A 21419-nucleotide genomic window follows, 5' to 3' on the forward strand; every position below is an offset into this window, starting at 1 on the left:
ATCTACATCTGCATCTGCTAGATTGATCGCACCTCTATAAACTCCACTCCCATCTAAACAACCCACTCCCTCCACTCCCTCTCCCCAACCCCCTCACCCCCCAACTTCTCCGTCTCCACCACAGCCCCAGGAAGAAGATAAACAGCCGGCGGCCGCTCCTCCTCCCCCTCCTCCTCCCCATCCCGCGCCCCTCCCCTCTCCCTCTCTCGATCCCCAGTAGACGCCCAATGCAACCGATCCAAATAATACCCCACAACAACCTTGCACCGCCCACACCTCAACAGAATCCTCTTCTCGATCCCGTCTTCGCGCCGGATAATCGTCGCCCGCCGGTCCGGGATCGTAGTAGCCAGCAGAAGCGTCGTGTGGTTAGAGACATGCCTTGCTCTTGTCTTGCGCGATGACGGTTCTGTTTCTGTGGTCCTGGCTTCTTCTTCGAGGTCGGCTTCTATATCCGCATCTGCGTCTGCGTCTGTTGAGCTCTTGCGCTCGAGGGGCAGAATCAGCGCTTTGTCTTTTCCTTCGCCGCCGCGCCGCGGTAGGGTGCTTATGTTGCGGGTTGTTGCTAGCAGGAGGTGGTTGCAGAAGCGGCAATGTTGGGTTTGGATTGGGAGACGGTGGTCGGTCATTTTTGGAATTGGTTATTGACTCGCGCTTTTGAACTGATAGGAGTCGGGAATTTGGAGCTGCTGCGCGGAGGCAGATTGATCTCTTATGTTGGTGATGCAGAGCTGGGGTCTTGGTTAGTCTTTTGCGCGGGGTTCATGAGGAAATATCTTTCTGCTGGCTTAGTAGGTACTTACCGGTGATTGGATACACTTGTTTAATCCGAGACTCTGTGTTGTCTTGTATGCTGAAGTTCTAAAATGAGACGATCTAGAAAAAGAGCTGTTGAGTTGCGGAGAATTGCAGAATGGCAAGGCGGTGCGCTTATCGGTATCTACAGCTAACCTTGGAACTTGTTAGCTACGATATAGACAGTTCAAGTAGAGGAGTTATTGGCATGCTGCTCGTTATTCATGAGCACAAGATACGCATTCGGATAGCTCTATATAATTTAATAGGTATAGTTTATAGCCGTTCATAAGCCCCGATGGCTGTAAATGCTACGCACCACTTTACGCCAGTCCCAAATCCTTGTAGAATGCATCGGTCCGAGGCGCACGGCCTAAGAACTCGGTCAGAGTCTTCATCTCATCCTGGCTACCACCCTTCTCTAGAACCTGGTAGCGGTAGCGACGGCCAGCAGCCTTGTTCATGGGATCGTCCTTGAAGACGGTGTAGAACATGTCGGTGGAGTAAACTTGGGAGCTGCAGAGCGAAATCATCAGTATTCGAACATTGAAACCAATCACACAAACTTATAACTTACCTCAGGTATCCGTAGTATCCAGCGTCGTAACCTCCGATCAAATGTCCAAAGGTCGCCTCGCCGTGGCCCCACTCGTCGCCAGCGCCCTGTACTTCCGGTCCGTCCATCTGGGTAATCTCATGGCGGAGACGGTTGTATGTCGCAGACAGAGGAAGAGCCTCAATGTCGGCGTGGGTCTTGGGCTCGTGGACGGTCATGTCAAAGATGCCGAAGTGCAGCTGGCGCAGGTTGAATAGGGAGTCGTTGACGTGCTTGGTGCGAATCAGGTTGGCAATGACATCGTCCGGGATGCGCTCTGACGGCTGGCTGGTGGCAGCTTCGCCCTGAGCCTCCTTCCAGCTAGCAAGGTACTCTGGGGAGAGGGTGGAGTAGTGTCGGCTCAGAGAGCGCAGCTGCGAGGGTTCCCAGCACCAGTTCTCCAGCATCTGGCTGGGTGCCTCGACAAAGTCGCGCACTGTGCTGGTACCGTGGAAGCGGGAGTAGATGGTTCGGGACACCAGGTCGTGGATGCCGTGGCCGAGTTCGTGGAAGAGGGTCACGACCTCGTCGTGCTTCAGCAGACTAGGCTTCTTGGGCTGGGGCTTGGTGAAGTTGCACACCAATGCGGTGGCAGGGAATCGGCGGGTACCATCCTTATTAATGAAGCCCGGCTGCAGGTTGAAGTTGGCTGCATGGCCATATTTGCCCTCGCGAGGGAACAGGTCCAGGTACAGGTATCCAACGAACCCACTGCCCGCGTCCTCATCGTTCCACACACTGAATACTTGGACATCCTCGTGCCAGACAATGTCATTGCCCTGGCCAGTGGGGGCAATGGCTGCCCGGTCCTCACCAATGATCTCAACAAACTCCAGACCGAACAGCTCTTCGAAAATCTTCAGCATACCTTGAATGGTTGTCTGCAAGGGGAACCACTCAGCAATAAGCTGGTGGTCTAGCGAGTAGTCCTTTTCTAGCATGAGACGGTCATAGAATCGGTGGTCCCACAGGTAGTAGCGGCCATCAGCATTGGGGTCCGTGGCGTTCTTCAAATCCAGCAACTTCTGTATCTCCTTCTTCCCGCCAGCGGTCAGTCTGTCCCGAAGATCACCCAAAAACTTGTTAACGGTCTCTGGGGTCTTGGCCATCTTGTCCTCGATACGAAAGGCAGCGTGGTTGGGATAGCCGATCAGACGAGCCGCCTCATCACGGAGTATAATGGATTCCCGGAATAGCGGCACATTCTGGTTGCACTTGTTCTCATTGGCGATCATGACTTGCCGGCGAGTCTCGGGGTCGCTGGCATATTTCATGGTGGGGAAGAGGTCGGGGTACTTGAACGACAGCCAGAGCTTGCCGGCGTTCTCGTCCTCGCCCTTCTTCAGGCCGTCCAGAAGGTCCTTGGGCACACCAGCCAGCTGCTCCGGGGTAAACCAAATGCCGCCGTTCTCCTCGTTCAGGTTCTTCTGGAATTCAATGCTCAGCTGGCTCAGCCGCTTCTTGATCTCCTTGAAGCGGAGCCGATGAGGGCCATCGGGCAGGCCGAGTCCATTACGGATGAAGTCCTTGTGTTCCTTCTCCAATAGACGGCGTGACTCCGGATCGAGAATCTCGTTGCGGCGCAGTACGGCATCGACCAAATTGAAGACATCCTCACGCATGACCGCCTCAATAAAGAACTCATCCATCAGCTCTTCGGCCTTGGAAGAAGCATCTCGCAGCTTCGAGTCTGTTGATACAGCCTGGTAGAAGCCCAGGATGTGTGACTCTAGTCCCATCTGGTTGTCATCTTGGGCGAGAGGAAGGACAACCTTGGCAAAGGTTGCGGCCTCGGGCTTGACCTCCGCCACCACCTTGTCCTGAATGGCTCGCGAGCTCTTGATCAAGCGCTCGGCATCAGCTAGAAGTGACTGCGGGGTTGCGGTAAAGACAGGCGGGGCCTGGGGTGGCTTCCGGAGGTGAGCGGGGGCCATGCTGGAGGTCGTCAAGAGTCGTATTGGTACGTTGGTACGTAAGTGGCCCAGCGCGTATGAGAAGCGGGCGGGGAGACGGAGGAAGGGCGCCACGATGAGGATGGCGAGGATGACGATGAGGAGATGAAAACGAGCGGTGAAAGCAATGATGGGCGGGTTTGAATGCGGTGGGGGAAGGACACTTGGAGATATGCAGCTGTCAGGTGATCTGAAGCTGGTGATTGCGGGGACAGATATCTACACTTCTTGGCATTTGTTTCTGCACGTCCTTGAATTACTCTATATACTACCAATAGTTTAGTTATTGCATATGGGGTAAAACAGTTTATTTGCAAAGCTAAATAACTAGTTAACTAGGTGATGTCATAACTTACTAATGTATAGGTTATTTCTAACCTTGGAGCTAGAATAAGTAGAAAGTTAAGGAAACCACGTATTCTGCCATGTTACTTCTAAAGTGGAGGATGGGGCTTTTGCCAGGTGTCAAGACAATGTCGACTACCCCGTAGATCAGATATCCCAACATAATAATAATAGGCGTCCGGAGTATCCCGTACGCAGAAGTGACATGTGAAAAGCACCGCCCCGCACTTCGCTCGCTCCAACCTACAGCTCCCCTCAGTTTACAACATAATAAATATTTCAAGTCAAAATGATCCAAATGAATATGTTCATATAGGAATGAAAATTCGTTTCTAATTCATGATTATCTATGAAGTGCGTCACAGGTCGCTTTTGATGAACGAAGAAAGAAATGGAAAGAAAACGCCAACTCCGACCAACCCACAAATGCAAAAAAAATTGTCATCAAGTTCAGTTTAAGCTGCATCGGCAGTGGGGATTGGCTCAGGCATCTTAGTGACCTGTTGGCCGGCCCGGATGATCCGCTGGCCTGTCTCGTCGCGCACATATTCGGAGTTCTCCTTCTGAGCGCGCTTCCAAATCTCAACCTCACCGCCGCCACGGATGACTCCGACACGCATGGTGGAAAGCAAGTTGTGAGCACCGTTGGAGTGGTAGTAAACACCACCGTTGAACATGGCTGTGGCGTCCTTGCCAAGGCCGGACTTGATCATCGCCTTGCCACCGGGGTGGTCCTTGATGAAATCGGTTACGTCGTGAACAACTCCGGCAATAGAGATGAGGCCACGGCCGTTCTTGGTCTGCTCGACATAGTCCTCCCATTCCATGACGGGAAGCTGGTCCAGGGGAGTACCCCAGTCGAGCTTGGCGCGCTTCTGGTCGATCTTCTTCTGCAACTGCTGGACGCGGCCCTTCTCGATTTCGTTGGAGCGGAACTGCTTCAAGTCGTAGGCCAGGCCGAGCTGCTTGCAGATCCAAATGGTCCACTTGGTGGGGTCGTACTGGTGCCATTCGATGGCGTTACGGTAGTCGGAGGGGAACTCGTGGTGGAAGTTGTGGTAGCCCTCGCCGAGGGTGACCAGGGCGGTGATAATGTGATCACGGGGGGAGTTGCGGTCGTCGAAGGGCTGGTCGCCGAGCCAGTGGGCCAGGGAGTTGACGCAGAAGGTAGCCTGTTGCACGAAGAAGATACGCAGAATACCGGCGTACACGAATCCGCCATACCAGTCACCCCAGCCGAGACCAGCGACCAGCATGGGGACGATGAGACCCATGGTGAGCACGACCTTGATGTAGTTGCGGTGTTGCCAGACAACGACGGGGTCTTCGTTCAGATCGGTGATATCAGTGCGGCCAATTCGCTTGGGGTTCTGCTTCATGACCATCCATCCCAGGTGCGAGTACAGCAAACCCTTACGCACGGAGTAAGGGTCCTTGTCGGTGTCGGTGTAACGGTGGTGAGCACGGTGGTCCCGAGCCCACCAACGGATGGAACCTTCGACGGCACCGCCGCCGACCAGAGCGAGCCAGATACGCAGGGGCAAGGTGGCGGAATAGGAGCAGTGAGCCCAGAGACGATGGTATCCTGAGAACGGAGTCAGCTCGAGTCAAAGGAGTATACTTCTAATTCTGAACTACTTACCAGCTGTGATTCCCAGTCCAGTGAAGAAGTAATAGATGACAGCCCAAATAGCAGTCTTCAGCTGCAGAGGCACGAAGAACGCCTGGATGCAGCCCGTGAGGGGAACGCCGATGATGAAAGTAACGTTGAGCCAGTTGACGTGCTTGTACCAGTTCTGGCGAGTCATCTGGGTATCAGCAATGTGCACCTTCTTGGTGTCAGCCGCCCGAGGGCGTGAAGCATCCAGCTTGGACGACATGGTTGATGTGTAGAAGGTTGGATTTCAATCCAGGAGGACCAAAGGGTTTTTTATACTAGGGCCCACTTGGGACCAACGTTGGGGAGCCTGGGTCTTGATCGCCAACGTATGTGGGAGGAATAGGGCTGAAAGACGAATCAAATGAAAGCAAATGTCCAGCGTCACGAGATCCCGAGGCGAAAAGGAACCCGAAACAGAAAAGAATTGCCTTGAAAGCCTACGCTGGGAGACTTTTGCGCAACCCTTTGCTCGGATGTGGCGTGCCTCATCGCTTTCTGGCGAATGTTGGGTCCAGCCAGCCCCAACGCTTTGGTGCCTCAGGCAGTCATGGCCAATCAGCGCGCGACGGCAAATATGTTTATGTCAGCGCTACTCCCAGCAGAGTGGGAGCCACGGGTGAAGGTTAAGTCCACCAACGGTTATATTTAACCTCGGGATTTCTAGGAATTATGCTGCTTTCATCCAATGACGTTTCACCAAGAGGTAACATTAATAAGACGCCGCATGGAGCTACATTTCTAGTTAACCTACGGTTTTCCCCCGGTCGCCTCCTTCCCTCAGGCAGAGAATTGGCAATCGTCATACAATAAGTCATCGCACGTTAGAGAATGTGTGAGAATCGCGATGCGTACTTGGGCGAATCTTATTGAATGATCGAATTCTGGTCATGTCTTGGCCACCCATCTTCTCGATGCCGATCAGATCAAGTTCCGACGACGCGTATGCAGGATGTGACAGGGAAATATATACCACGGTGAAAATCGAATGTAGTGTGCAATCACAAGCTAAACAAAAATGCGGATATAGCGTGAAATCATAAGCTAAACGAAAATGATGTCGTGTTGGTGTAGAATTGGTATATCGTCATGGACACCCGTTGAGTTAAACATTGTTGAAAGAGAAGAAGAGTCGATGAAACCAGCCAGTGGCCCGTGGGGATATACTTTTCTGGAACACGCGGGATATCCGAGCCTCCTGCCAAAGTATACATACTGGGTAGGTACCTCGATGTACTCCGGAGGTATGAGGTGCATGTATGACCACAGGAACAAATCGAGATAATCACAACATCTGATCTCATATGATACATATCACCACATAGTTTCGAATATCCCTCGGTATCTCATAACAGTCTGATAAGAACGACCAGGAAGCCGACGTGAGGTCTGACTCCTAAGGTCGGAGCCTTCCACCTCGTATACTATGGACGGCACCCTCCGACTGCCAGATCTTAGATAAACGAAGATAGCAGAGAACGTTTGATGATATCCGGGTTGTGGAGAGTAAGGCCTCGTGTCAGGATACGTGTATCCCGTACCTGGCAAACTGCCAATGTCCCTCCTGACCAATGAGATCCCCTCAACTGGCCCCATTCTCCATCTAAATACACAGCCGTGACCATCCCGAAACACATAATATGGGGGAACTCGGGCCCTTTGGGCTAACCAGAACAACCATGGGCCTTCCTGTATCCTTATCTTTCCCCACTCGGCCCTGATTGGCTGGCCTCCCAAGATAAAGCAGGGGCCCTAACGCGATCCAGACAAGCGGCCACCAGGTTATGCGATGCTCTTGCTAATTGTCCCCCAAGTGCAGTCTCTAATTGCCTGGCTGCCGGTGCGATAACAGAACCTGTCAGGTTATCCCTTCCACTTTGGTGGACGGTGGATCCCATGTGTTCTTAGTCAGCGCCCCGAATTTTGAATTTTAGAGTTACCGAAGCTCGGGGTGTATAATTTTTTTTTTTTTGGAAATTTAAATATAAAACCTCTGTCCCGGTGGGATAGTTCAATATCTACATTCATTATATCGAACATTCACTATGGACGGTCCAGATCAAATCGGCCCCGATCATTCGCCCAAGCGCACAATCAGCGACAGACTGCGCTACACGGTCAAGACCTTCACTACTCGGTATGGCTTCAAATGATGTGTTCTGGAGGGGCCTTGACTCACAATCAACAGAGAGGGCCTACTAGGAGAGTACGACTATGGATACCTCTTCATCCCACGACTGCCTTTTACAAAGCGAGCTCGCAAATCTGCCCCGTTCTTCGGTCTCGAAGATCGCGTGCCAGTCGTTCTGGCATTGATTCTGGGGTTGCAGCATGCGCTTGCTATGCTGGCTGGTGGTGAGTCCCAGAGACACCTACAATATACAAGCAAAGACTAAGAGCATCAGTTATTTCACCACCCATTCTGCTCGGCGGCTCAGCCGGTGCCAACTTCGGGGATGAACTCTACCAGTACCTCGTTTCGACTTCGTTGATCGTCTCGGGTCTGTTGAGTGCTGTTCAGATGTTCCGGTTCCATATCAAGGGGACAAAATACTATATTGGAACCGGATTGCTATCAGTCGTCGGTAAGAGCTTCTCAATTCTTCAGATCCTCGCTTCTGATACTAATTGTTCAAACAGGTACATCTTTCTCTACAATCACAGTCGCTCAAGGCGCCTTCGCCCAGATGTATAAATCGGGATACTGTCCTTCATCTCCAGATGGATCTCCGCTCCCCTGTCCAAAAGGTTATGGCGCCCTCCTCGGCACCTCGTGTCTCTGCTCTCTCCTCGAAATCGGCATGTCCTTCATGAGCAGCAAGATCCTCGCCCGCGTCTTCCCCCCACTCGTCACCGGCCCAACTGTCCTCCTGATCGGTGCCTCGCTTATCAAGTCCGCCATGACGGACTGGGCCGGTGGCGCATCATGTGGTTCGGACCCCTCCGCCCGCGCATTGTGTCCCAGCGCTAGTGCCCCGCACCCTCTCCCCTGGGGAAGCCCTCAGTTCATCGGACTTGGATTCCTAGTCTTCGTGACGATCATCGTCTGCGAGCGGTGGGGTCCTCCCATTCTCAAGAGTTGCTCCGTCATTGTTGGCCTGTTGGTTGGCTCGATCGTCGCTGCCGCATGCAACTACTTCGAGTCCGCCGGTATCGCTGCTGCACCAGTGGCTTCCTTCGCTTGGGTCCACACGTTCCCGCTGTCGGTGTACCCGCCGCTCATCCTGCCGTTACTCGCGCTATACATCGTTATCATGATGGAGTCTATTGGTGATATCACGGCGACGTGCGATGTCTCCCGACTGCAGGTCGAGGGCGAGACCTTCGATTCCCGGATCCAAGGTGGTGTCCTGGGCAATGGTATCACCTGTCTCTTGGCCGGTCTGATGACGATTAGCCCTATGTCTGTCTTCGCGCAGAACAACGGTGTGATCGCGCTGACGAAATGCGCCAACCGCACCGCCGGCTACTGCTGCTGTCTCTTCCTGGTTATCATGGGAATTTTCTCCAAGTTCGCCGCTGCGCTGGTTGCAATCCCCAGTCCCGTGCTCGGTGGCATGACCGCTTTCCTCTTCAGTTCCGTGGCAGTCAGTGGTCTGCGCATCATTGGATCTGTCGAACCCACCCGTCGCAATCGCTTCATCCTCACGGCTAGTTTCTCCATTGGAATGGGTGTCACCCTCCTGCCGGCGTGGTTCACTTACTTCTTCACCTACTCCGGTGACAACCATGCGCTCGCTGGTCTGATCAATGCTGTCGATCTGGTCATGGAGAACGGATTCGCTATCTCTGCGCTTCTCGGCATCTTCCTCAACCTCTTCATTCCCGAGGAGCCTGATGATGTCCCCGCCATCTTGGAGTCGACCGACTCCAATGAGACCCAGGTACAGACCAACATGCCTGAACAGTCGTCGACGACTACCAAAATGGCTTGATCTTGCGAGCCTTGTATAGTTCAGTCATATAATGAGTTTGTGGGGCCATCATTGCCCTTTTTAGCGTTATTTAATACCTACAATGCAACTTTACGTTGATATCCCCTGATATTTTCCTACCCTCTCCAGTATCTACCAATAAACCCTCAACCTAAAAATCCCAATATCAAGACGAAACCCGCGACTTAAAAACCGGCCTCGGCTGCAAATTAGCACTAGCCGTCAAACTATTCTCATTCCCAAACCCAAAACACTCCCTCTCCAACTCCCCGATATCGCAGCGCACAAACCCTTCATCAACAAGCACGCGCAGCACAGTGAGTATCCACACTCGACACGTAATCCCCGGAATTGCATTAAGACACCCATCATAACTCCTCATAATCTCATCGACACGCGCATGCGTCTCCGGCGGAATTCTCGCGATCTGAATAACCACGCACAGGAAATTCTCGGCGAATATCGACGCCGTCGCCTCGTGCCCGGGAATCCATCCGGCGCCGATGCCGCGCGCGTGGTACTTTGTTCCGCCTGGTGTGGTGGCTGTGCCTTTGTGCAGGTAGAAGGCCCAGTGGAAGTCGTTGGGGAGGGGTGGGTCGGAGCGAATGTAGAGGATTATGTGGAGGGTGTTTGGGGGGAGACCCGCTAGGCTTTCGGCTTGTTTTTTTTTGGTTTCGGTGGGGGTTTGTTTTGTTTCGGGGTGTGTTTGGTCGGGCATTTTGGAGTGGTATAGATGGATTAGGAATTAGGAATTAATCAAATGGAATGGAATGAGTAATTTGAGGATGGTGAAATGGGATGGAGGGGATGGCTGCCAAGGATTGAGAATACAGCTGGATGGAGGGCTGTTGGGCTGATTATAACTACTACTGATAATGGGGGGAAAGGTAGAAGCGCTGAGTCTGAAGCCCTATAACTGTATAGGCTGACTCGTGACACAGATGATGAGAGTCTAGAGAAGAGAGAGAGCCTCTAGCTACCCGAACTAGGACCTTCACTGCCAGTAATAAGCCTTCGGGCCGTCTTTAGTGGAATAGAATGTTTGCGTTCGAGCTGCAATGAAGGGACGCTGGGAGTGGTACAACGCTGGCAAGTATTAGGATTATATAAACTATACTACTATTATGGAATTTTTTTACACCCCCTCGACCTTCTCCCCGGGGGCCAACATCTTAATATACCGGTGCACCCCGGTCTCAAGAACCTCAACAGAATCCCCAACCCTAACCACAAACTCCTCCTTCGCAGGAACAAGCTGCATCCCTAAACACGCATTGGTCCGATCGCCATCATCAATCCGCCGATACGACTTTAGCGTCCGATCCGGCTCAGCATTATGTCTATCCCCGGACAGCGGATCGACATTAGGCAGTCGACACCGGACAGTCCGACAAGAAGCGTGGATCTCGGTACCGCCAATAGCAAGCCGCTTCCAGTGATCTTCCTCAAAAGCAGACGGGCCTTGAATGATGATGTTCGCGCGGAAACGGCGAATGCTCAATCGCGGGATTGCGTAGGCACAGCGTGCTGCTACATCCCGGTGACTGGAGATGCTGAGCAGGTGGATTGGATACGCGTCTGCGAAGGCTGTGCTTGGCTGGAAGCCTAGGTCTTCTTTGCGCGGTGCGTTACGGAAGATCTGCCGTGAATGGGGTGCACTGGCGCGGAAGAGTGTCAGGGTCTTTTTTGATGGGTCGGACCCTAGATATGCGTGTAATGATGCTGGGAGCAGTCTGCCGTAGTCATGGGCTAGGGGCTTGTCTTTCCAGATCTTGACTGGGACTAGTGGGAACTTGGAGTCCGCGGGGGGAAGTAGCGGGACTTGGAATGTCCGTTGGCTTTTGAGGAACTTGAGTGCCATGCCGAGCTTGATGGGCAGACCCTTCCATCCTGCTGGCGGAATTCGGGGATACGATATCAACATCACACCCTGCGACTTGACTTCTGACAGGTCTGCGTTGTAATCTGGGGCAGACGGGTCAGGAACCCAGATCTCCGGATGGATCAAGGCTAGACAATTGAAGCTTGCATTTCGCAGGGTACGAATGGTCCATTCGTCATTGATGTACTCTGCAAAGACGAATTGTCTATCAAATTCAAGTCCAGTTGGTACGACGTTTGAGACTTGCAGCTCGACTGCGCCACAGGATTTGAGCGGGTAGCTGAACAATGCCTTTACGCGCCAGGACGGACGGCCGTGATCATCTTGATTGCTAGGTAGACCCTGGCTGTACTTTGAGTCGAACTCATCGTCTAGGTTGCTTTGGCCTGGCGGAAGTCCTAGGCGGCGACATCCCTTGGGATTGATTGGCGCTGTCAGTGTTTTCAATGTCTTCAGAGAAAGAAAAAGCACAGATAGAAAGAATAGAATAAACCAATTGGGGACGATATCATCCCCGAGGGAAATGTCAACATTGGACATGAGGAGTATGCAGGACTCGAGATCGAAAGGGAAAAAAGTCCCGCCCTCGGATCTCCGAACCGTCAACATTCCACTGTCCTACTTATGATGGCATCTTTAATGTCATTTTTAGAGATTGAATACAGCGTTGGAGCTTGAATTTGTTTCCATATTCTTCTACTAAATCGGGATTCATTGGCTTTGCTGCCAGTCATCCTGATGCGCCCATGAGCATCAACATGGACCTTCTCGGTCTAGACGGTCTCGAAGGGTTCGAAGATACGCGTAAGTAATTCCCCAAAGCCTTAGAAAAGCACAAACATTAATCCATTCCCAGCGCCCGTGGTTTCGATTTCAGCGTCTCAGTCCCTCAACGCGTCGGCCGCTACCCGCGACCCGATCGCGACGGGCCTGGCGCGTCTGGACGAGGCTCTCAATGACCTCCCCGACCAGTCCAACCAAGGCGGCATCCTGCGTGGACATGTTACAGAAATATTCGGACCCCCAGGAGCCGGGAAGACCTCGCTGGCGTGAGTGCACTTCTACCCACACCGCCACAGTCTGATTTAATCCAGTCACAGGTTGAATATTGCATGTAATGCACTACGTGACGGCAAAGTAGTCTGGATCGGTATGTGATCCTGTTAGTTCCCAGAGTCAGCTGCGCTGCCCTGCTCACACCGTCAGATACGGGATGTCCCTTGCCCAGTCTCCGGCTGGAGGAAATGTCCGTCAACCTGGATGACTTTGTCTATTTCCGGGCGCATACGCTGGCTCATCTAATAGCCCTGCTTGCACGTCCACCAAAGGGGTTTCCACCGCCGGAAACAAACCTTATTGTCGTCGACTCTGTGTCGAATTTATTTCCAGCTTACTTCTCCAGCGCCCAAGAGCTCAAGGACCAGCCTACCGAGGGCAAATTCAGCGATAAAACACACCTGCAATGGCTGATCAATCGCAAATGGAACATTGCTAGCGAGCTCGCCATGCATTTGGCTAGACTCGCGGCGAAAAATATTGCCGTGTTGGCTATTAATCAAGTCCGTACGGAGATCAAGGGTCAATCTCACGCAGTTCTGCAGCCGCTCTTGTCGGGCAGCGCGTGGGAGGCTAGCGTACAGACTCGCATTGCGGTCTATCGTGACCTGCCGGATGAGCGATTTGCAGAAGTTGAGAAGCGCGCGGGTAAGCCATTGCCCGAGCAAGCCGGGCTGCTCGTTGCGTTTCGCATTGAACCGGTATGTTGTGTCGATCTCCGGCCCACTGCATGCGATTGTGCTTATAATCTGTCTAGGATGGTCTTTATGAAACAGAGGGAAAGGAATCTCCGCCCTCCGAGCCTCTGACCCCTTTGCCAAAGCCCTCTTCCGACTTTGAGTACTATGATCCTCCTACCCCGACTCCTTCGCCTATATCCTCTGTGCTGTCTTCTGCGCCGTCCTCCGCGGAATTGGAGTCTCCAAGCCCTTCACCATCTAAGCTGGCGTCGCCAGAACAGCCTGTACATACCCCAATTAAGAAACGGAAGCTGGAGGAGGTAGCCGATAGTCAGGATGAAGACTCCGAGGAAGAGAATGTCCCATGGACAGACGAGACAACCCTGAACACGAATTAAACATGAAATGATTAATTATTTCGCGCAATTACTCGCTTATCAGCGCCATAAGATGCTATAGAAAATAGTACGATGTCTCTCATTTCTTTGTTGGATATCTCTTTCAATGTCTATTTTTGGTATGTTCTTATAGACTATATCTTTTTTTTCCACATGCAAGGATGAAAATATCCACAAAATAGTCAAATCTCTTTGAATCGCAAATGTTTTTTAATTAAATTAATATCGGACTTCGCCCCCAAGGCCGATGCCGGACGACTATTGAATGTTGATCTATCCCCTTCCCTTGCCCCCGTTACCCCAGATTTTGGGTGCGAACTTGTACCTTACCAAGTACTCTATGGGCACCCCTGAACACCCTTGCATGCCCAAGGCTTCTTTTTGTTTGTTTCCCCTTCACTCGTTCAGACAAGTCCAAAACCTGATCTCCTGCATGACAGAGCACATTGTACGACCAGTCCATATCCCACTCTGTATCCGCTCTTTCGCCAATTCGCCTTTTTCTTCCTTCCTTTTACAAAAAACTTTTCAATTCCCTGTTTGTCCACGAGAACATGTGGACACAGCAGACAGGGTGAACCAGACTCCCTCTTCGAGTCCGGTCGCTCATATACCTCCCCAAGCCCCGAATGAGTCTCTTCTAGAATCATGTCCGACGTTCCCCTGGACATGCTGAACGGGATATCCGGTGCGCTCGCGAAAGAAGGCGACGTACGACAGATGATCCTCGTCGCCTTCATCGGACTATCATGCTACAACGTCGCCGAGCTAATTGTCCTCGTGCCAGCCACATTCCGCCGGTGGCGCGGGCTCTATTTCTGGGCCCTGCTCGTCTCAGGCGTGCTCGGCGTGGTACCATACTCGGTCGGCTTCCTGATGAAGTTCTTTACTCACACGGACTCCGTGCTGTCGGTTACTGTCCTGACTATCGGCTGGTGGACGATGGTGACGGGCCAATCCGTGGTGCTGTACTCACGGCTGCACCTTGTGCTACGAGACGAGCGCGTGCTGCGCCGTGTATTGCAGCTCATCGTCGCGAATATCTTTCTCCTGCACGTGCCCACGACGATCCTCACTTACGGCGCGAATATAGTGCACAGCGGCGACGACGCCTGGATCAACGGGTACAATATCATGGAGAAGATCCAGCTGACCGGGTTCACGATCCAAGAGAGTCTGCTGTCAACGCTGTATGTGATTGAGACGGTCAAGCTGCTGCGCCTTGGCGCGGATGTGTCCTCGCGCCCGGATGCACGGAGCATCATGTACCAGCTGATCGGGATCAACTGCGCGATCATAGCGATGGATTTGGTGCTTTTGAGTCTTGAATATGCCGATCTGTACGCCGCGCAAATCACCGTAAAGGGTTTCATTTACTCGCTCAAACTCAAGCTTGAGTTTGCTGTGCTTGGTCGTCTGGTGGATCTCATTCAGGGGTCTAGACATCCTATCTCCATCGCTATTGCCGATACGTTGCCTCTTTGCTCGATGCAGAGGCCGCCCGAGACGCCTGATCGCGGCGACGATGTGCTTTACGAGCAGGCTGAGCCGAAGGACTTTTTGGCTCCGCCGGTCGGAGGCCGAGTTGTTCAGAGGAGGATGTTTGTGGAGTCTGGAAGGACGGCTTTATTAGCAATATGACGGTATAAATATAACAATAATGAAATCGAACCGAGCTAGAACTGGATATTGTGTGTGTAGTCCTAGAGCATAAGCCGTATAAGGAGATGATTGTGAGGAATGGAAATAAATTAGAAATCAGGGGGGTGGCTCGGACCATCTCCTAGCGCTTCAAAGCGTCCTGGTTTGCTATCAAGGTACGGAGTAAAGAGACATGAAGTAGACCATTAGGTAGGTAACTGTCTGTAGGTGGCATGCGATTTGTAATAGGAACCGTCAATCACCACCAGACAAAAGGAAACGTTTCATTCGAGGCTACATAAATTATATGCTCTCGTTCATAGATTGGTCAGGTAGTCCTCGATCTGCTCCTTGGTCAACTTGCGGAACCGTGGTCCCTGAGCACCCTCCACTCCCTTGAAGCCCAGAAGGTGGTCCGCTGGGGGGCCGACAATGCCTGGAACGATGTTAGTCGATATTCACCACACCTTGGCTAGCTAAGCAGCCAGAAGGAAAGCAAAGGAAAGGCAGAAACCCAAACTCACCAATTTCTATTGTGTCACCATTCATCTCACCCTCGATCGTCTCCTTGAGTGTCAACAACGCGATATGGATGGCATCTTCCAATTCTAGCCCTTCAGTGTACCGTTTCTCGAGGAACGTCTTGGCGCTCGTTGCGTGTTTGCCGATGGCTGTCGCCTTCCACGGGTAGTAGCTGCCACTGGGGTCGACCTGGTACAGACTGGGCCCACCCTTCTGAATACCGCCAGTCTTGCTGGAGATCTTCTCCTCGGGGTCATCCTTCTTAGCCTCTTCTGACTCCGGCTCAACGCCCTCGTCCCAGCCTGCGACCAGCAGACTGACACCGTACGGTCGCACACCACCGGATTGCGTAGCTTCCTGCACTACCCGAGCGACGTCTTGAACCAATATACGAGTAGGTGGGTATTCGTTGTAGATGCGCTTGTAGCCTGTGTGCGAGACCTTGCGGGCCTTGTCGACCAGCACCCGGTAGTCAGGGCCCATGCCGGCGTAGACCATACCGATATCCGGCGTGATCAGTGAGATCTTGGATAGCGAGGGAGGATCGATCAGAGGCGAGGATGACTTCTTCTCAGTCGCGAGGACAATGCCGTTCGTAGCTATCACGGCGGTCAGCTTGGTCCATATAGGTGAGCTTGGACGTTTTCGTACCTTTGATACCAAGGGCAGTTACACCCTGGTTGACCGCGTTCAAGGCATATTCTATATAGATCAGTCATCGATGCTTAAGCTCAGAGACGATGGTCCATACCAATTTGCACCAGCTTTCCGCTGTAATGGAGCTGAGTTAGCACGCTGTCAATTAAACAGGACAAGTCGTCCTTACCTGGGGGAGAATGTCGTCAAGGAGAATGAGTATCGGTCAGCCATGATTCGCTGTTAATAGGAAGAGAAGAGGAGAGGATGGAAAGATCAAAAGAAGGGGAGCTGTGTTGTAGGCAGAGATGGGTGACGTTTGGCGCGGTAGAGCTCATGAAGGCGGTGACCAGATCGGGATTAGCCGTGGGGTTTGGGACACCTTCGGCTTTTCTGCTTTTCCTCTTCTTCTAGCCTTTCTTTTTTTTTCAACATCTCAAAAATGAAACAGTAGCTCGGCCTTCTCTTGTCAAGGTTCGGGTAAATTTCGATGTGAGACCAATGGAAGACACACAGCATTACCCCCCGCGGGTCTGTCGCATCTGCCTAGAAAGCGTGCTGCCGACTTTCGAACCCTCAGAATTCCTCCAGAAGCCTCGAGTGGTTTATCAATCTTCCGATCCAGAATCTGGCCGTCTGCTAAGCCCTTGCCAATGCAAAGGCTCCTCGCGTTATGTCCACGAGGGCTGCTTGCAGTCATGGCGCCATGCCGACCCCAAATATGGGACAAGAAACTTCTGGCAATGTCCCACTTGCGGCTTTCAGTATCGTCTGGAGCGTCTGACTTGGGCTCGGTGGATCAGTAGCACCACTGCCCAGCTAATTCTCACACTTGGCATTCTTTTGTTAACCGTATTCCTGCTTGGATTCATAGCTGACCCCATCATTGATTTCTACTTGGGCCCCGTGGATGTTTACGCCGAATTGGCCGAGGAAGATGCCTCCTGGTTAGGACACTTCCTCAAAGGACTTGCCTCTTTGGGCCTATTATCATTCCTCAAGGCGATATTTGCGCTGTCACCTTTTCCTTGGAATCTCCGGTCTGTCGCATCAGGGCGCAATTCGGGCCGTAACCGGGTCGCCCAGTTGAACTGGATAGTGGTCATAGTTGGCATTGGCACTTTCCTTTGGGTATGTGTGGTCACATTGACTATATACGACTTAGCTAACGCAGACAGGCTGTCTACAAAGGTGTTCGTTCATGGAGTAGACGAACGCTAGAGAAGGCTGGCGAACGAGTCATGGATGTCCCACTACCAGGTGACGAGAGTGACACGGACGTCCCAATACCGGACGCTGGAATGAAGGAAGAATAGTTCAATGAACTCGCACTACTTAAGTTGCCGTACTCCTCTGCCCCATGAGACGTCGATTAGTCAATGTGCGAAGAACAATAACTGCCTTCATTAACTCTTGATTGTCTGCCTGAGAAGTAGATGGTTGGCTCGAGAGCGTCTTGTTCTCAAGTCATTCGCTGCTTCACTCATCAGGCAGCTTTCTTGGGGAAGGCAGTCCACCACTCAATTGTAAAAGAGCGTCCTGACCATTGAGTCTGATCTATTAGCGCTTTTGGATTGAGCAGCGGTAAATTCATGTATAGTCATATTTTCTATTGAATCTTATTGTCACATCCATTGTCTATTGTCCATTGTCACGCGTGTGCCTTATTTAGTAACTTGAATGCATTATTATGGCAGTCAGTCCCATCTTACAAACACCTCTCCCATCCCCTCTTCCCTCTTCTCCCCCTCATCTAACTTAACTCTCATCTCATCTTCAGAATGGATCTCACACTAGAGTCCCAAGCCGCGATTCTTTCCTCTCAAGTCGCGATGGGCCTCGAATCAGAGGGATCTGGATCTGCTCCTCATGCAAACACCGAGACTGCAAACACAGAGACCGAACCATTCCCTGATGCTGAGCCATTCCCTGAATACAACGAGTCCGAGTGTGAGATGCTTGCATCTTCCATCGCAGCCGACAAGCGCCATGAACAAGCATGGATCCACGCTCTCGGCAGAGCCGCAAAGCAAGAGATCCGCACCCTCCATGTCGATCCCAACATTATCCCGTATATCGAAGGCGACCCATCTCACCGCAGCCAGGTCATCCTCGAACAGCTCCGAGACCTTCTCGCTGACCCGCGACTGCGTCATGAGATCCGCGGGCAATTTATTACCATCGTCAATGCCACCCTTCAGTTCAACTTCATCATCTTTCACCAAACCAAGGAGCTTCTGCCTCTCAAAGAAGTTGGAGACGCAGAACTTCAGCTCGAGACCGTTCTCAACCATGTTGAATTTATGGATGAGATGCTTAGAGAGCAGCTGAAGTCTGCCGAACAGGTTTCTTATACCCTCGAGAGCGTCTCGCTGGAGGGTACGTCGGACTACGAACGACTCTGCAAGATGTCGACTGTGTTCGCTAAGTAGGTGCCACGGCTCTTGTTTCTTGTCTACCCTTTGCTTCGGCAGCTCTGATACGCAGAACAGGACCATGAAAAAGCCCCGTCTCCTTGAACGACAACTGCTTGCTTTGTACATGGACATGTATGAGGAATGGATCCGCACTCCTTTCGTCCGTCTGCGTAACCGTCAGATCCTGACTGAACAGCAACCTAGCCCCACACGCGCAAAGCTTTCGCGTCGTATCATTATTGTCTGGGAGCTGATGACCAGATGTATCGAAAGCTACGGTACCTTGAACTTGCTGACTCTTGAGATCAAAGAACAGTACTTTGCTCCGGTGCTGGGTTATCTTTGTGACTCGCCAGACATATGGGAGCACTGCTGGGATCAATACCAGGCACTCGAGAAGGATCGTCAGCAAACCGAGCAGAACAGAGCCGCTAGCCAAGAGGATATCTGAACGATGGATCAAAGAGCCACTGGACTGTGGCATGGGGTATCTTTTCCATATCTACGATTTTACGATTTGTCTTCAGTTCAATACCCCAGATGCAATGTTGCACGCGACACAGCGAATGCATAACGAAATCAATAGGAACATTCCAAATCATCTTTCCCATAACTAACCTCAAGCTGTACTATCCTTATAAGCCCCAAGCTTAAACAGCTTCTTCGCATTCTCCCTTCCAATCTTCAACCGATCCGTATCCGACATCTCCGCCGAATCAAACCACTCACACGCATCCCCGAACGTCTCAAACGGATAATCAATCGAGAACAAAATCCGATCCGCCCCAACCTCCGCCATACAAAAGTGAAGCGTAGTCGTCGAGAAATGACCAGACGTCGTAATCCACAAATTCTCCGCAAAATACTCCCGAATCGTCCGCTTACACGTCTCCGCAAGTCCCAGCATCTTCTTTCGATCCTCAAACCAGTGGTTAATCCGCCACATATCAAACGGGATATGCTCCCCCAAATGGCCAAGTATAACCTGCAGCTTGGGGTTCCGATCAAACACCCCATTCGTCACCATCCCAAGGACATGCAGACTGACCCCGTGCGCGAACGACAGCGGAGGCCCAATCAGCCATTTCCGATCAGCCCAGAGCTTGTCGTAGATCGTGCCTGTGGGGTTGCGCGGGTGCAGGTACAGCGGCACGTCGAGTTCAGTGCACGTCGCCCAGAACACGTCCCATTTCTCGTTGTCGTAGAAGATCATGTCGTCGCCGTCGACGCCCGCACGCTGTGTGTCGTTCACTAGGGCCCCTAGGAACCCGTGCTGTGTTACGCAGCGTCGGAGCTCGGCGGCTGCTTCTTGCGGGTCGTGCATCGAGAGCGTGCTGGCAGGGTTAGCTGGATGTACCATATCTATCATGCAAGTATTGGTCTTAATTATGGATTTGAGGAAACTTACGCAAATGCTGCAAACTGATCAGGGTGCGCTTTCACTTTCTCGGCGATGTAGTCGTTGATCTCAACGGCCAGTGCTTGCGCCTCCTTTGCGTCCCAGATGTCCTGCACGCCAGGTGCTGTGTAGCTGAGGATTTGAAGACCGACGCCGTGGCGCTCGGCAAAGTCAAGTCGGATTGGTCCGACGTCGTTGATCTCTGCTGTGTGCTTGTCTGTGTCGGTTGCGAACATGCCCGCCCACCATTTTGTCTTTTCGTGGAATCGGGGGAGCGCGAAGGCTTCTTCGAGGGCGATTTTGCCGAGCATGTTGGTTTTTAGTAAGGGAGTAAGGGAATAAGTCAGTAAGGAAGTAGAAAGGCTTGAGGATGGAGATAATCTGTATGATTATCAGCTGTTTTATAGTAAATGCGGGGACCCCGCACTTCGGAAGCGTTCAGGCTTTCCATGGTTACGTTGGATCATCAGCCCTGTCAATCGGAATGCCCATCGGAATGTCAATCGGATGTGAAACCTGATAAGTACATTGCGTATACAAGGAAAGCATCCGACGGCGGTTCGGTGTCGGGGCGGATGCGGGTAGCGGTTGGCGGCGGAGATGGTCAAGGACATATTATTGTTTCCTAATCTAGGTCATGTCTACTACGTAATATCTCTAGCCACAGATCGCAGCCCAATCCCATGAGTAGGTGGATCGCGTTTAGACTGAACGATTTCAATCGCTTCTTCATCGATCAGGCCTTTGGCGACCAAATGGCTGACATATTCCATAGTCCATTCTTGACACCGCTTGTTGGTGGTCTGGAAAGCCAAGTGTGTGAGCTTGATTCAGACGTTAAGATACTTCCATAGAATATATGCCCATTCACTCACATCGTCGACAGGGGCCATGAAGTTCTGGTTGATCCCCGGAGTGGGGATTTGTGCCGCCGCTAGTTCGATCTTCCCTCGGGGGGTGGAGTCGATGGATGGAGCTGCATCTGGGGAATCAACGATGTCGGACGAGGCGACCTGGCCGATTGGAAAGGTTCGGTCGTGAGGGTCGAGACTGGGGTTGTAGTTTCGTTTGAATTCCAGGACGTAGCCTGCCATCGGTGCCCCAACCGCGTGGATTTTGGTTCCCCGGTCGGGATTGGTAGCTGACGGGACAAATATTGAGAAGTGGGCTCTTTGGAAGGGTGTATTGCGAGCAGAGATGAGATAAATTTTTCTTGTAGCCATTTTTCTTGTTGGTTGTAGTTGATTGCAGAGGGAGATGGATGTGAGATGGTGAAGCTATCATACACGAGTCATGTGGCTAACCATCCCAGGTCAGTAAAAACCAGATAAAGAACCAGTACATAAGAGTAACCAAAAAGACATATAGCTAAGACCAATGGTCGTATATTGAGAATAAAAGAGAGATGAAGATACAGTCACCCGTACTTCCCTGATGAATAGAGTGAGGTACCCAATGCTTGACAAGGATAATTATACTCAATTTGGGTACATTTATTTCGATTTTCAA

General features: G+C 51.9%; 12 protein-coding genes across 12 annotated transcripts; 5 read left to right on the forward strand and 7 right to left on the reverse strand.

Moving 5' to 3' along the window:
• Window positions 1–53: 53 nt before the first annotated feature.
• LCP9604111_1658 (M3 family metallopeptidase) lies at window positions 54–3324 on the reverse strand (the record flags this gene model as incomplete). The annotated part of the gene is made up of 5 exons (XM_039069048.1): window positions 54–565; window positions 650–731; window positions 804–951; window positions 1123–1311; window positions 1373–3324. 5 exons carry the CDS (start codon window positions 3322–3324, stop codon window positions 54–56), a joined length of 2883 nt encoding a protein of 960 aa, XP_038931785.1.
• Window positions 3325–4142: 818 nt separating this feature from the next.
• LCP9604111_1659 (stearoyl-CoA 9-desaturase sdeA) lies at window positions 4143–5567 on the reverse strand (the record flags this gene model as incomplete). The annotated part of the gene is made up of 2 exons (XM_039069049.1): window positions 4143–5272; window positions 5330–5567. The coding sequence occupies 2 exons, from the start codon at window positions 5565–5567 to the stop codon at window positions 4143–4145; spliced, it is 1368 nt and encodes a 455-aa protein (XP_038931786.1).
• A 1822-nt stretch (window positions 5568–7389) lies between these two features.
• LCP9604111_1660 (nucleobase:cation symporter-2 family protein) lies at window positions 7390–9279 on the forward strand (the record flags this gene model as incomplete). The annotated part of the gene is made up of 4 exons (XM_039069051.1): window positions 7390–7481; window positions 7533–7699; window positions 7750–7929; window positions 7985–9279. 4 exons carry the CDS (start codon window positions 7390–7392, stop codon window positions 9277–9279), a joined length of 1734 nt encoding a protein of 577 aa, XP_038931787.1.
• A 166-nt stretch (window positions 9280–9445) lies between these two features.
• LCP9604111_1661 (uncharacterized protein) lies at window positions 9446–9997 on the reverse strand (the record flags this gene model as incomplete). Its single annotated transcript, XM_039069052.1, has 1 exon — window positions 9446–9997. The coding sequence occupies one exon, from the start codon at window positions 9995–9997 to the stop codon at window positions 9446–9448; it is 552 nt and encodes a 183-aa protein (XP_038931788.1).
• A 417-nt stretch (window positions 9998–10414) lies between these two features.
• LCP9604111_1662 (MOSC domain protein) lies at window positions 10415–11701 on the reverse strand (the record flags this gene model as incomplete). Its single annotated transcript, XM_039069053.1, has 1 exon — window positions 10415–11701. The coding sequence occupies one exon, from the start codon at window positions 11699–11701 to the stop codon at window positions 10415–10417; it is 1287 nt and encodes a 428-aa protein (XP_038931789.1).
• A 218-nt stretch (window positions 11702–11919) lies between these two features.
• LCP9604111_1663 (uncharacterized protein) lies at window positions 11920–13295 on the forward strand (the record flags this gene model as incomplete). Its single annotated transcript, XM_039069054.1, has 5 exons — window positions 11920–11965; window positions 12018–12210; window positions 12262–12311; window positions 12368–12918; window positions 12975–13295. The coding sequence occupies 5 exons, from the start codon at window positions 11920–11922 to the stop codon at window positions 13293–13295; spliced, it is 1161 nt and encodes a 386-aa protein (XP_038931790.1).
• A 648-nt stretch (window positions 13296–13943) lies between these two features.
• Window positions 13944–14936, forward strand: LCP9604111_1664 (uncharacterized protein; the record flags this gene model as incomplete). The annotated part of the gene is made up of 1 exon (XM_039069055.1): window positions 13944–14936. The coding sequence occupies one exon, from the start codon at window positions 13944–13946 to the stop codon at window positions 14934–14936; it is 993 nt and encodes a 330-aa protein (XP_038931791.1).
• Window positions 14937–15253: 317 nt separating this feature from the next.
• pre8 (proteasome core particle subunit alpha 2) lies at window positions 15254–16328 on the reverse strand (the record flags this gene model as incomplete). The annotated part of the gene is made up of 5 exons (XM_039069056.1): window positions 15254–15372; window positions 15461–16057; window positions 16110–16160; window positions 16210–16229; window positions 16285–16328. The coding sequence occupies 5 exons, from the start codon at window positions 16326–16328 to the stop codon at window positions 15254–15256; spliced, it is 831 nt and encodes a 276-aa protein (XP_038931792.1).
• A 267-nt stretch (window positions 16329–16595) lies between these two features.
• On the forward strand, window positions 16596–17410 carry LCP9604111_1666 (E3 ubiquitin-protein ligase MARCH; the record flags this gene model as incomplete). Its single annotated transcript, XM_039069057.1, has 2 exons — window positions 16596–17225; window positions 17273–17410. The coding sequence occupies 2 exons, from the start codon at window positions 16596–16598 to the stop codon at window positions 17408–17410; spliced, it is 768 nt and encodes a 255-aa protein (XP_038931793.1).
• A 465-nt stretch (window positions 17411–17875) lies between these two features.
• Window positions 17876–18962, forward strand: LCP9604111_1667 (uncharacterized protein; the record flags this gene model as incomplete). Its single annotated transcript, XM_039069058.1, has 2 exons — window positions 17876–18522; window positions 18587–18962. The coding sequence occupies 2 exons, from the start codon at window positions 17876–17878 to the stop codon at window positions 18960–18962; spliced, it is 1023 nt and encodes a 340-aa protein (XP_038931794.1).
• Window positions 18963–19130: 168 nt separating this feature from the next.
• On the reverse strand, window positions 19131–20221 carry LCP9604111_1668 (amidohydrolase family protein; the record flags this gene model as incomplete). The annotated part of the gene is made up of 2 exons (XM_039069059.1): window positions 19131–19845; window positions 19920–20221. The coding sequence occupies 2 exons, from the start codon at window positions 20219–20221 to the stop codon at window positions 19131–19133; spliced, it is 1017 nt and encodes a 338-aa protein (XP_038931795.1).
• A 333-nt stretch (window positions 20222–20554) lies between these two features.
• On the reverse strand, window positions 20555–21133 carry LCP9604111_1669 (uncharacterized protein; the record flags this gene model as incomplete). The annotated part of the gene is made up of 2 exons (XM_039069060.1): window positions 20555–20734; window positions 20786–21133. The coding sequence occupies 2 exons, from the start codon at window positions 21131–21133 to the stop codon at window positions 20555–20557; spliced, it is 528 nt and encodes a 175-aa protein (XP_038931796.1).
• Window positions 21134–21419: the final 286 nt, after the last annotated feature.

The sequence above is a fragment of the Penicillium roqueforti genome (genome assembly GCF_015533775.1).
Source record: "Penicillium roqueforti strain LCP96 04111 chromosome Unknown scaffold_02, whole genome shotgun sequence".
Lineage (NCBI taxonomy): Eukaryota > Fungi > Ascomycota > Eurotiomycetes > Eurotiales > Aspergillaceae > Penicillium > Penicillium roqueforti.